At 42.6% G+C, this 14,141-nt stretch overlaps 1 protein-coding gene across 4 annotated transcripts in view; it reads right to left on the reverse strand.

Moving 5' to 3' along the window:
* The window catches only part of MTCL1 (microtubule crosslinking factor 1), a 104,818-nt gene that overhangs the window by 89,562 nt on the left and 1,115 nt on the right, over positions 1 to 14,141 (reverse strand). For all 4 annotated transcript variants that reach the window (XM_050708923.1, XM_050708922.1, XM_050708921.1 and 1 more), the window contains exons 2-3: positions 2,951 to 3,179; positions 1,270 to 1,424 (exon numbers count right to left, since the gene is read on the reverse strand). In XM_050708923.1, coding sequence (XP_050564880.1) covers positions 1,270 to 1,424; positions 2,951 to 3,152 — 357 coding nt within the window. In that variant the 5' untranslated portion in view covers positions 3,153 to 3,179. The remainder of the gene's footprint in view (positions 1 to 1,269; positions 1,425 to 2,950; positions 3,180 to 14,141) is intronic.

The raw sequence follows: 14,141 nt of genomic DNA on the forward strand, positions 1-14,141 counted from the left end.
CAAGCAGTATCTATTGGACTGTGAGTTAATCAACATCAAACAAGACATCAGGTACTGAGGATGACATGGTATTTTTGTGTGGAATATATATTGCATACCCTCTAACATGGCACCATGTCCATTAAGCACAGCATTCACAAGTAACACTGAGAAAGAATAGATAAAACATCATCCAGACCTTTCTTTTGTGTCATCCTTAGAGGACGCTCCTAGATTACTCCTAAGTAATCTAAACTATCATAACAACACTGATGTTTACACCTGCTGATAATCTTCCCCACGGTGTACAAAATGCTCCAAAACTCCTGCTCTGGACTCCTTCATCCTCATAACTCAAATGCACAAAGAAATAAAATAGGGGTTGTCCTTATGAAATCGAATCAGGCTCTGTGCCAGTTGACTTGCAAGCATTGTTTGAAAGATTAAAATAGCACATAATTGCACCGGCTCTCTAAATCTGACCAGGGCTCAGCGGATAAATGCCTTACCTCATTAAGTTTAAATGTTCTATCTCAATCTCGTTTAAAACAGAGCAGAGACCATGAGCTGCCAATCTGCTGTATAGGTAAGAGAACAGAAATACTGCTACAGACTGGGATACTGGCTCCAGCAAAGAACCACATTTAGTATTTGGCTCTCCTTTATTGTCCCCTGCACCTCAGCTCGCTTGCTTCCAGGGATCTTCACTTCACCCAGTACGACTACGTGTCAGCTCCCATCGGTGATCCCTTTTCTCAACAGACAGCGTTTCTGCGCCTGAAGTGCAAATGTTATTTATACATTACAGACCACATTCCTGCCGCCTAACTCATGCTGGTGGCTCCCACTGTCACCACTGAAGAGCACCAGCCAAAACAGCGGCTCGCCTATCTGAACTAACCTCTGAGGGATGAGTCACGCACACTTCATTTGACTCCAAAATAGGTGGAAGTCCCAGTCTGGGTAAAGGAGAGTCAGAGATAGCTGGCCTTGAATCAAAGATAGCTTTGCTCCAGTAGAAAGAGGCCATGAGGAACTAGGTTAAAATGGGACAGAAGCCCTGTGAGAAGCCCTGGAGAAAACCCCCAACACCACTCACCTACCTTTCTATTGCTTCTAAAGTACCAACACACTTGGGATATACAACAAAGGTGAGGAGAGCTTCAAGACAACTGTACAAGCAACATCTGCAGGCATTTCATGAAAGAATTAGTCTAAGACACTTGAGTGCCAAATTTCCCATCTAACCTACCAACACCATTCTGCATGATTTTCCAGATTATTGCTTACCTCTTTTAACTTGTCCAGCTCATTTTGCAGTGTCTGTTTTGATACTTCCACCTCAATGATTTGCTGTCGAAGGACTTCATTCTCATCTTCTGCTTTAATACGTTTCTCCTCCACACTCTCCAGCTCATGGTGCAGTCTGACAGAAACATCTTTGGCTACCTGGTCAGAGAAGCACAATCACATGAAGCAGATCCATGCTGAGCAACACCTACAGCATGTTTTCTACAGCAGAAAACATCCAAGAGACAGCCAAGAGATTTTCAATTCAGTTATGAGACTGCTGATGAAAGGCTCCAAGCCTTCCAAATACCAAAATGAATATTCATTTCTAAAAAATGAAATCCAAGATGAAAATATATTTGATTACACACCTCCAGCTCTCCCTCCACATTATGCTAAGGCAATGTCATGGACAGCAGGAGGAAACAAGCAGATACTAAGCAGATACTAAGCACGTCAAAGTCCCAGCATAACACATGGATAAAACAAAAGATAATGTGCTGTAAAGTTGACAGGTCATTGATCAAAGCCACATCCAGGCAAAAGTCTCATTCACCCAAATTTGCTTCCCTAGCAGCAATCACAACTTGACAAGAGTGATAAGAAAGAAATATATGCTAGCTTAGGTTTTCTGAGTCCAGCCTAACAGGAAAGAATATTTACTCCAAAAACATTCAGAATGGTGATTCATCACAAGAAATGATGAATTACTGAATTACAACAATTCAGCAAAAACAGCAAACAAAGAAACTCAGTATCTCTTTTACTTGGATTTCCATACAAGGTTTTTACTGAATAATGTATCTTTTTTTTATTATGATAAGGTTATCATTCATTTCATACAATAAAAGAAAAAATTGTGTCTGGAGTTTTGAAAGGTTTGATCACTTGATACGTCACGTGGATTTCCACTGCTGGGAACCAATAATTCCAATTTCAGAAGGTTTTATGTTTTGTATTTTCGAGTACCAGGTGCTTAATAATTCCAGCAGTAAGATATTTTCAAAACAGTTGCGTGATAGCAATAGTCAGAAAGATAACAAGGAAAGCTAAATAAGCATCATGCTTATGCAAACCTTAGCCTCAACAGAAACATTTCTGAAAAACATAAAGACTGTTTCAGTATGAACAGATTTTACAGGAATTTGAGTTATGGGAATAGTATTTTTATTCTCTATCTGTCTATCTGTTTATTCTCTATCCTATTCTCTATCTGTCCTCCTAAACTGCTGTAAGTCTGCTCCTGTATGAGACTCAAAAAGAATAGCTTGTTAGGCCAGAAGAAATGCGCCTTTGACAAGTTTTTTTCAGTTATTTGACTTAAGCAAGAAATGAAAGGAAGGAAACAGTATGAACTGGGAAAAGCATATCAAGTTTTGTTTATACAGTTTTGGAAATCTAAAGTTTTGAGTAAAGCCAGTAAAACAAAGCCCTTTAAATCTTTCAAGTGCACAGATCTAACTTGACAGCATTTCTTTCATTTGAGGCTAAGCACATGTTTTTTTACTTGCTAACACATCTTTTTATGATGATAAGCTGAACATTTGTTTTCCACCGCAGAAGAAGGAAATTGGTCCTGACATTTTGAGAACTACTGCCTGTTTCATATGTCACCTTTGCTTCCATCATAGGGAGCCAAATCCTGCTCTGCTCTCTTTCACTGTGAATATGAATCTCTCACCTACCTTTAAATCTTGTTCCAAGCTCCTAATGAGCTCTCCGTCCACATGGCCTGTTTGTGCAACTTTCAAGCTTTTCTGTTCTGCTTTCCTGAGACGATATTGCAGAATGCGGCAATTCTTATTTGCCCGGTCCAGCTCTCGCCGGAGCTCCTGCAGCTGGTAAACATCTTCCTCTAAATAACTGTCGCGCATTTCTTCCATTTCAGCTCGAAGTTCATCCAGCTCATCCTGTGAAAAGTCAAAACAGTGCTCCATCATACCTTTAAATCTCACCCGGGGGAGCAAATAGGAAACATGCTCGCTAGGATACCAGGCTAATAGAGCGATACAGATTGCAACAAGCATCTCCAGAAGCCATAGGAACAAAAGTTTTATCCCAACATCGAATAATTATGCTGGACCAATGAATGCTTGATACATTTCTTACAATTGCTTTAATAATTAAAAACAGACCAGATGCTTATCTGTTTCCTGAAACCGGTAATACCTTCATTTTTCCATCTCTAATAAAAAGAAAAAATGCATAATACTTTTCCACTGTCTGAACTGATTCCTTGCTTTATTTAGATTACAGTAAATCCACTTAACAAAGTACCACAATGTCCTGGTTTCAGGTAGGACAGAGTTAATTTTCCTCCTAGTAGCTGGCAGGGTGTTATGTTTTGGATTAGGATGAGAAGAGCGCTGATAACATGCTGATGTTTTAATTGTTGTAGAGCAGTGCTTACACCAAGCCAAGGACTTTTCAGCTTCTCGCTCTGTCCTGCTAACGAGCAGGCTGGGGGTGCAGCAGGAGCTGGGAGGGGACAGACCCAGGACAGCTGACCCAAACTGGCCAAAGGGGTATTCCATCCCATCTGACGTCATGCTGAACAATATATAGGGGTGGCTAGCCGGGGTGGGGGGGCGGCTGCTCGGGGATAGGCTGGGCATCGGTCAACGGGTGGTGAGCAATTGCATTGTGCATCACTTATTTTGTACACATTATTACTATTATTATTATTATTATTATTATTGTTATTATTTTTTCCTGTCTTAATAAACTGTCGTTATCTCAACTCACAGGCTTCACTTTCCCGTTTCTCTCCCCCATCCCGGAGAGGGAGGGGGGAGGGTGAGCGAACGGCTGTGTGGTGTTTGGCTGCCAGCCGGGCTAAACCACAACACACAACATCTCTGTGTGATGTGCGTTTTTAACAACCAGCAATTCCTAAAAATGAAATTGTCCCTTTAAAACTGTAATGATTCTTTGACATAGGAACTTTCTGCCAAATATTGAACTGCTCCATATGAAAATGCTGTCCCACCTGAGCCCAGTGCCATGGACATTTTGAATGACAGACGGGTGGGGTGTGGGAGAAAATGTTTTATGATTGTGTGTGTACATTTGAATAACAGGGACCACAAGGACAAAATAAAACCTGTGCCCGTGGGAATATAGCCTGGGCATTCCTTTCTGGGCACCCTGAACTATCCCAGTCCCACCTTATTCCATGAGCAGCACATGCTCTCTAAAGTCAGATTTAAAGATTTATGGCTGAACAGGATAAGCTCTATCGTTCTCATTTGTTTAATCTGTGCACGACTGAAGCTCCAGGTTAAAACTCTTATAAAGGTCTTCCAGGCTCAGGGGTACAAGCCATTAAACTACTGCATGGGAGGAAATCTCTACTAGCTTTGAACTAAGCTGGGAAAACAAATCAAGGAAAAGAACGAGAGAAGAATATTTGAAATTAACCACCAATTTTTAAATTGTTTTCTTTAAAATTGCATTTGATGTTAGAAAGACCACATTTTCTGTGGAAAACATAAATAAGATTCAAGGAAAACTTGCATCGGGGTTAGCTGCACTGCCACCTCACTTCAGATTTGTATCTGACACTCAAAATACCCAAAATACGCTAGCTGGAGCTTATTTCATGCTTGCATCAGGTGGAGAAGATGCAACTATGGAGCTGGCATTGCTGACAAAGCCCTCTCCAAGCTGGACCATCCCTGCCCCGTCCCACCAGCACAGTGGGGTGAACGTGCCTGCCGACATCCCCCCGCTAGTCAGATCCACCATTCCCCCCTCCCACGACCACACTGGGTGGACAGCCCTGCTCCTCCCCATATCCACCTTGCTCCCCTCGAGCTTTACAAACTGACCAAAAGAAGACATGTCCAACTTCTTCAGCCTCATTGGCGTGGTTATGTTACAACAGGAGTGTTACACCCGCAACAATTCCATCAACATACAAAAACTCGAGTATTTACACAATGATATTTTAAGTCAAGGTAGCTGAGCCAGCATCAAATTTTGGGTAAGCCCAAGGCTTGTTATTTCTAAAACAAACACTCTGAGCTCCATGCAATTCTCCCTAAAAGCTCAGAAAGGACGGACTAGGAGAAAGGTTTTCTCCCAACCCCACAATATCCCTATACATTCTCATTATATTCGGATTTCTACGGTGTTAAAGCTAAGGAACATCCTGCCCTGTAATCTCCCTGAGACAGCTGCAGGAGTAGGGCATTTGGGTGGATGAGAAGCTCCCGGGTGACTCCCTAATGAGCAAGGTTTCAGAAATTGGTTAGAGAATAGCAGTGACTTTTGAACCTGAGAAAAAGAGTACACTGTTGTGTTACCAGTATATTAGCTAGTTGTTTTGGCTAAGGAGATGATTCCAAAACTGCAATCTGTAGCTGTCAGAGCTAATATAGCCCTATGGCATGAACAGGACCTGAGTTATCGCTTAAGGCTGTCTGCAGACTCAGGAACTGAATCACGTACAACTAGATTTAAGCTCAATCATCTTTTAATGGCATCTTCAGAACTCAAATGTTAGATTGACAATTTGGTTGCAAATTGAGAATTTTGCAACACAATTCCACAGTGAAGGAAAATATCTGTTACCACCAAATTAATGGGATCTAGTTTACTTCAAGTTTACTATATTTATACTTCAAGGAACAAACAATGGCTTTAGTGTATTACGTGGTCTGCAAAGAGTAATTACAATTTTATTGCTGATCTCTTAAACTTACTCCTTGTCTATCAGTTTCTGGAATTAGTAAATCTGGCCAGTTTCTAAAGATAAACAACCCACTACATCTGACTTCAAAGTATTTACTACAGTCAAATTTGGAAAGTGAATCTCTCATCCTTTCAAACAACTCAGTCCCCTGAAACAAGCATCCCACTGAAACCGAAGAGTCTCAAATCCCCTCGGTGGGCATAGAATCTCTCACAGCCTTCAGGGTAACTCTGTCTCCAACCCAGGCTCGAATCCAGTGTCTTTCCTCCTACCAAAGAAGTTCCCCCCAAAGTTGCGAGCATTGGCAGGAGCTGTATGTCAGTAGAGAGGCATGTCTTTCACCTCCAGTAAAACTTCAGTTTTCTCAATTTCCCGTACCAGCACAACTCTGACTTTGCAAATCAGTGATTTTTTTCTTATGCTTTCCTCTGGTTTTCGTTATATAAATACACAGTTTGCTTTTCTTTGGTTATATAAATACAGTTTCCTTTTCTTTAGTGCAATTTGGCAGATAAACTGAAATTGAGGATACAATCAAGAAAGCTGTATTTTAAAACCATTCATGGTTCTCCCCTTTTTTTTTTTACTGAATTGAGCTTATTTTGTACACATTTTTTCCCACTCCCCAAACTTTTATTTAGAAATCAGAACGTGCCCTGAGTCCTTGTATTTTGGAATACAGCAGCCTTTGGAGGAGTTTTAAAACACGGCAACATCCATGCAAACACAACGAGGGAACAAACAAGTCTGACCGTATAAGGAGCAAAAAACTGGCTGTACAGGCTGCACACGCTGATAGCCTGCCGTCTGCTGCACTGCTGCTGCATTGCCCTAAGCTCGTACCTGCCAGGTCTCCCCAGCCAACGCAGAAAAAATAAAAAAGGGTCAGACTGGGTCTTTTTGAGAAGCAAGATGAAGATATTTTCACATATTAAAAATACATGTATGGGAGCAGGTTCAGATTTATCATCTCTTGAAACGCAGAAAAGCAGCAGGTCGTTCAGATTTTGTATGACAGCACACAACTATGGCTACTGGGATAGTCTTTACTAGTTACAGCAAAGACATACTCTTGCTCTTGATATAGCAGCAAGGGTGCAGACGCTCCCAGCTGAAAACAGCTAATTCTCTTTAGCGGGTCCTTGTGACTCTGCCACAGACACCAAAAACTTGTGTCAGCATCCGCTAAGTCACAGCTGTTACAATTGCACCTACTAAACCAGGGCAGCTTATGGTCCTGTTCTGAAGTGATGTGTACACAGAAAAGAGTGGAAGCTCAGTTAAAGTCTGCTTTATTTTTTTCACACCCTTGGCCATGTAAAAACTGCCCCAAGTGCTAGGGAAGGGAAAGAAGACATCTTCCAGCCACCTCGCTGCCCTTGCAGCTGTCTTGGTGGGATCTCCCGGCACAAATGCAAGGCTGGCCAGGATGTTTGGCCAGAGACTCCAGCTGAAAAGTGTTTTATTCAAAACCACCAAGAGGAAGCGAACACTGAAAGTGATGATCTGCAGGCCTCACAACAGCCATGGAGAAAAGACACAGGGAAGAGAAAATTACAATTGAAACTGTGATGGTCCTACTTAAAAAACTTGTGACCCCACCACTCTGGAGGAAAACATGTCAGTCATTTGTTCAATCAAAGACACATGCAGGCAAACCAGAACCTCAAAAATCACAAACTCAGGAGTTTGGAAAAAACAAAGTGCTTTCACTGCAAGGCAGTTGGAAATACTATATAATCCCAATCCCTGACTCCATTAAAATGTATTGTTATTATTACTATTATTATTGTGAGTGAGAATTACAGCTCTTTCTCTCAAGAGGTGTTGAGTTTCATACCATGGACTTTAATTTCATAAAACTGAAGAGAGAGACCAGAATAGGCACTTAAGAGTAATTAAAATAAACAAACAAATAAGAAAGCAGGCATCCCTCTTTGTGCATGTAAAAAACTGAGAGTTTGTACCCTGCCATAAACAGGCAGGACCTGCTCCAAGATCCCAAACTGGCAATTGAAGTTGCAAGGTTAAGTGCAGGCAGAAGAAGCTTCACTTCGCTGTATGTTCCTGCAGGGGATGAGAGCCTCCTCTTGATCCCCTTTAATTTACTGGTAATTATGTTATTGACTTCAGCAAGAACAGCAGCAGGCAGAGAGTCCTGCAAGAGAGAACATTGTTTAGGAAAAAGCTCAAATGCTTTTCTTTCCAGATGTCACGCTGGTCATAAGAAAGGAAAAGCGGAAAGTGTGGGAAATGAAACCACTTTCTAACTGGCAGCTCATTCTAAATTTGCAGTAGAAATCCAAATTGCTTGTGCTCGTGCTCCTGAGTCTGGCTGCTTGTGCTTTAAGGAACCCGGTTTGGATGACTTCCTAAAAGCCAGTTGTTTGGGGTCTAGTGGGGATCACCCATCTGAGGTCACTGGGCGGCTGCCCTGATGCAGGGATACGCATACAGAGACGCTCCATTTGAGGGATTCCCCTAGACTCCAGTGGAAAAGCAAGAGAATTAGGATTCACTGTTGCCACGTCCATGCACTAAGCCAAGGTGAACTGGTTAAAAGGGGAAAGAATGTGTGCAGTTTACATTGCTGCATAGCCCAAATACATACTGATGGTGTAATTTCACATCGGTACTGCGCAAATTGAAGACCTGCCTGTCAGAAGAGAAGCCATTACCCCATTAATACCTTTATTGATGTCATACTTTTTAAATATTGATTTAATTTATAACAAAGTATAATTAAGAGTAAATTATAGGAATATGCCTTGTTTGGGATTCTTAAAAAAGAGAGAGAGAGAGAGGAGTCAGGTCTTGCAGCTATTACACTGAGTAACCTGTACTCACAATATGAGTCATTCCCAGCGAAGGGAACAGGAATACTTGCACAACTGACTGGCGGTGTCTACCTGGCCAGTCTGGCTGAGATCCGTAATGGGGTTTGAAAGCAAATTCTCCAGTCATCCCCACCAAATCCTATTTGCACCCACACAGCCTGTGGAGCGCACACGAACTGTATTCCTTTGGAAATAAAACACCCAGAGGACTATGCTCCAAGGGTGCTCCAAACGTGCTCCATTACTGTTGCATCCTCTGGACAGCTTTAAAACACCTGCATGACGGAGATGTTTCATTCAGGAAACCCAGTGGATGTAGAAACCTCAGTATGGATGAGGAAACCTCAGTAGAGGATGTATAGATACTGAATTCTTTCCTATGCATTTACAGTTATGTATACCAACAAACTGAAAGTTTTGAGGCTCCGTTGAAGTAGAACACATCAGTGTCTAGATGGTAATATCTGCAAACTAGGAATGCATCAGTGCCCAGAAGTTAAATACTAACTTGGTAACATCTGCAAACAAGGAGTAGAAAAACAAACATACAAAACCAATAAGTACAGCATTTAAGCAAATGTAAGCAAAGCATGAAATTCAATTGTCTATGTAAAAAATCTCAGTGTTGTTTAGTTTAGCCAGAGGTCATATTTATAGCTTATGCCAGTAGCTTTTCTAAATAAAAGGTTATTTAAAATATGTTAAATCAAATGTGGGGAGAGCGAGGAAGAAAGGATGGGTGGAAATTACAGTGGGTAACCGCTATGGTACTCGCAAATTCAGGAGTTCTAGAAATGCCTTGAAAAATCTGAGATTCACGAACTGCAATTTTATGTAATCTCTGTTTTTGTCTTTTAAATATCTCAGACCGTCTTTATGTAGGAGACGGTGTTACTGCTAAGGAATAAACACATCCCCCTTATCACTTTACCCACTTCGGCAGAACTGCAGTAGGGATAAATACGCTCTAAAAGGCTTTGGTTGTGAAGAAAGCAACAACCATTATTGTTGCCTCTTGCAAAATATGCTGAGGAACTGAAAGTCCCTGGGCCCCTGATCGTATTGTTTAGCTCTCAAACCAAACTACTTCAAAATAGGCTTGCACTGACCCGGTGCTGCCTGAAGCTTGCACGACTTCCCAAGGCAGAACACCGGAGGTGTAAAACAAGATGAGAACCGAAAACTCATACAGTTGGGAGCAGCTGTTGACTTCAGGGCTGCTTGGAGTGTGCAGGATGTCAGAGAGAGAGGAGTGTCTGGCAGCTTTTCTGTTTCCCTCAAGCACTGGGCTTGTGACTGTGCCAGCACGCTTCCTCTGCTGGGGCACTTGAAGCCCTGGGAGCAGTCATCTGACGGGTGCACCACCACCACCAAACATCCTGAGTGCTGCAGATGGCTATGCCCTGGTACATCGCCTCCTCCACCCTCCAGGCAGCACAGGGCTTTGGTGGGGATGCAGATGGGGCTGTTAAGGCCCTGTCCCCTTCCCTTGTTCCCCCCCCCAAAGTGATGTTTCCCTTCAGCAGCCACCCATAGGCCGAGGCCCACCACAGAGGCTGCACACCCAGGGCAGGGTTATTGCCACTGTTCTCTTCAGGTACACCAGGTACCAGGTGAGAAAAGGTGCCTGTCACACAGACGGGGGCAACCTTTGTTTTGCTGACCCCTGACACCCTCGCTAAAGGAAATATTTGGTCCTGTCACTTTGCATTGTTTTTTGCTCGGCAGAGATCCTTTGAGATACACAAGTGAGGCTTAAGTTCACCTCAAGCATACAGACTCAAGGACCTACAGTTTCAAGGGAGCTGAGAAATACAAGATAACCTCATTTGACACACACTGCAGTTTGAAACAAAAACGAGCTTTGTGTAGATGTATCAGAGTGCCGCAAGGTGCCAGGAGTGGCCACTTATTCCCCTTATACCCACCCTGTGTCACAGACAAAAATGAAAGTAGAAAGAATAAGACAAAGCAAGATAAACAAGGTGATCATCTAAGATATCCCAGACAGCTTAGAATATATTTTTGTGCTAGTCTGCACAGTAGCAGCATCTAGGGCATGTGAACTTGTACCAAGACACAAACACTCAGTAAAACAAAGCAAGCACTGGTTTCATTTAAGGACAGCAAAAAGTGTTGCACTTCATGGACAAGGCTTTTTTTTTTCTTTTTTTTTTCTTTTTTTTTTTCCCCTCAAATAGTGTCCATTCAGGATGTAAAGAGAAAAGAAGCACGTGTCAGACTCGTATTTCACAAGTCAAGTATCACTGCTGTTTCTGGTAACAAGCTTACTTAATTAAAACAGTCTGAAACAAACTTTTGCCAAGACAAAGCAAGAACATCTTTAATTGCTAAAATTTGGTCCCTCTCCCTGAGGATCCCTGATCCTTTAGAGGGATCTGCACCACAAAGAGCCTCTTTCAAAGCTTCCCAGTGCTTGCACAGTGCATGACGGTTCTCCATGGGCAGTATTTTGCTCCTACAGATGGGGACCGGACAGCAGTAACTAAACCTATACCTTCCACTAGCATTTACCAGTGACCTTCTGACTACACAGAGGCAGCCACCATGACAAAATTCCACTCTTTCACCTCAACAAATAAGTGACACCTTTTTAATTGCTGCTGTAGTATTACAGTCTTTCAGCATGTTACACGGAAGGTTATGCAAGAGACTCATGAAACTGAAATCAACAATGAAATTTCACAGAGGTAGTAAAAGGGAAACTGCACGGTGTGAACACTTATCCCGAGCTGCTTCATGTGTATGCTTAACTTTACAGACAGTCCGCTACTTCTGGAGCCGAAGCCTCACCTAGCATAAAAATCACAGTGCCAGGAAATACATAAGGTGGAAACTTTACATCAGGCTGAGATCAGGCTCACAGTATATGAAATTTCAGACAATTGGAGCACCAACAGCTTGCTCTGCGAGGCTTCCACAGAGCATTTTGGGAGACCTTCTAGTATTGGAGTAGAAATAAAGACGTGATTGTTTTCATTTTGTTTCTTCTAGAAGCCCTTTAATCTCCAGTAATCATTACAATTAAATAAGTCTTTGTATATAATGTGTGTATATATACACACACACAGAGTACACTCTATATCCTGTTATAGAGATGTGAAAGATATGTGAAAGTCTTTTCTATGTGAAAGAGAAATGTCCCTGGAATAGGCTTTAAAATTATGTGCACTTACTGTTGCATTCCAGATGTAGGGAGGGAAAAGGAGGAGTGAACTCTACAAAATTCAGCATACGGACACGCTCAGGAAATTAACGTTTTCTTCTGGGATTTATCTAATCATTTGTCTATTCGCAGCTGACAGCCTCCCCATTATTCCTTAACCCCCTCCAGTTAAACAAGAAACAAAGCTCGCTCCTTCACCAAACAAGAGAACTGCCGTGTAAGAAACACAAGAAACAAACCCACACGTCAACAACTCGCGCAACGCTGTGGTTTTAATTTGCAGAAGACTAGAGAAGTGCTTTAATAAGTTTCCCTAGGAAAGGAAAAGAAAGTTTGGGAATTCTCCTGATGGCTTCTGAGCTGTCAGGCTGATTCCAACCCATCTGGGAAAGGAGCAGCGCTTCCAAGACTTTACACACTGGGGTGGCCAGGGAGAAAAGGCGAATCATTCCCCTCAGAACAGCCACAGTGCCAGCTCAAGGCTTTCCAGGCACCAGTAGATGCCCACTGGAAGTCAACTACATCACTCAGAAAGCAGCCTGCATTACTCTGCTGGTCTCTGAAATACTTGTGGCCTGAAAAAGTTACAGCCCAAATCAAAGGAGGGTTGGGACCTGACCACTGCAGATGATGAAGACACCAAGGTGAAAGACTTGAAGACACACAGAGATAGACGTTTCAACCGATGTGGAATAAAGTTCTTTACCTAGGACTTGCCAATGCCAAACCCTAATGATAATTGGTCCTAGGCAATTCAGACAAACGCTATTTTCAGTTTCCCACAGTTACAAATTGTCGTCAGTATGAAGCAGGAGGATTAACATATTCTTCATACTGGGTGAAAGTGTAAGCACAACTGTGGAAATCCTGTAACGCAAAGAGATGTCCAAAGAGATGCTCTTCTGGGTATTCCTATGCTCCTGGCCTCCAAGACTTCTGCAGGCAATGCCAGTTTGCCTACTCCTGAAAGCAATTCCTATTACCAACCCAGATTTCGTTACATCTCCTCTTGTTTCTAGGCTGTCAAGTAAAACAGAAGCTTTTGATAAAGGCTCTCTATGTCACTCACCATTTTACAGACTTTTATTACATTTCCCTGATACACCCCAGAGTTTTCCAACAAATGAGTGCTATAAAGGCTCTGCTATCTGCCAATCATTTTTATTGGTCTAGTTCTGTGTTATCCTTTTCTAGATGACCGGTGGTGCCCACAGTATTTCACATACACCCACTGATCCACATAACAGCCATGGCTCTATAAAACATTATAATATTTTCTTTGTTATTCTCTGTTCAGTTTCCAATGAAATCAAACATACTTTGCCTGCACTTTCACACTGAGCAGAGATTTGCATTGCTCCTTCTCTCAGGATGCTCCTGAGCTAACACAAGGCACGTAAAACCTAGAAAAGTGCACATTCAGTCCTTCTCTCTGAGCGCTTCAAATTTTCAATATCGAGATTTATTTCCCGTCCTCTGCCTTCATTTCTCACTCATTCACCAGGGTTAAGCCTCCAATCACGTTCTGCCCAGTCTTTGCTGGACTTGACTTCAGATTAAGAAAAACTTCATGCAGTCTGAAGATTTTGCTGTATCATTGCTCACTCCTTTCTCCAGTTCATTAGGCAGCACCAGACCCAGCAGAGAACCTTGCGGCACCCCTGCTGCTAACCTTTTGCTATGCTGAGCATCGTTTCTCGTCCCTTAGCCAAAACCCCTCGGCAAGCCCCATTCGTATCTTTGCCATCCTCCTCTCTCCCAAGGTTACACCCAGCTCCAGCCCTTATTCGAGCAAAACTCCCGTAGATTTGCATGGTTGTTTTGACTAAATGGAGTTTGCAAAATCGGGGAACAAACATTGTTGTCACCAGCAGCGGAGTCAAGCGGCACAGTACCCGCGGTTACACGATTATCCAAGTTTGTTTATTTATAGCTTTTTATGGATGTAGCCTCTTCGCTGTGCCAAAAGCTCATATTCTAGGGACAGGTCCAACCAAAGGCTTCCGCGGGTCAAGCCGGCTCGGAGCACAGCACGCCTGAATTTAGCTCTCCTGCCTCTCGGGGGATGCATGCACAGAGCTGTCCGAGGATGCGCCTTTCGTTGCGGGTGCTGTTTAAAGTCACCCAGAGCCTTGTTATAAATGTAAGAGAA

The sequence above is a fragment of the Cygnus atratus genome, chromosome 2, assembly GCF_013377495.2.
Source record: "Cygnus atratus isolate AKBS03 ecotype Queensland, Australia chromosome 2, CAtr_DNAZoo_HiC_assembly, whole genome shotgun sequence".
NCBI lineage: Eukaryota > Metazoa > Chordata > Aves > Anseriformes > Anatidae > Cygnus > Cygnus atratus.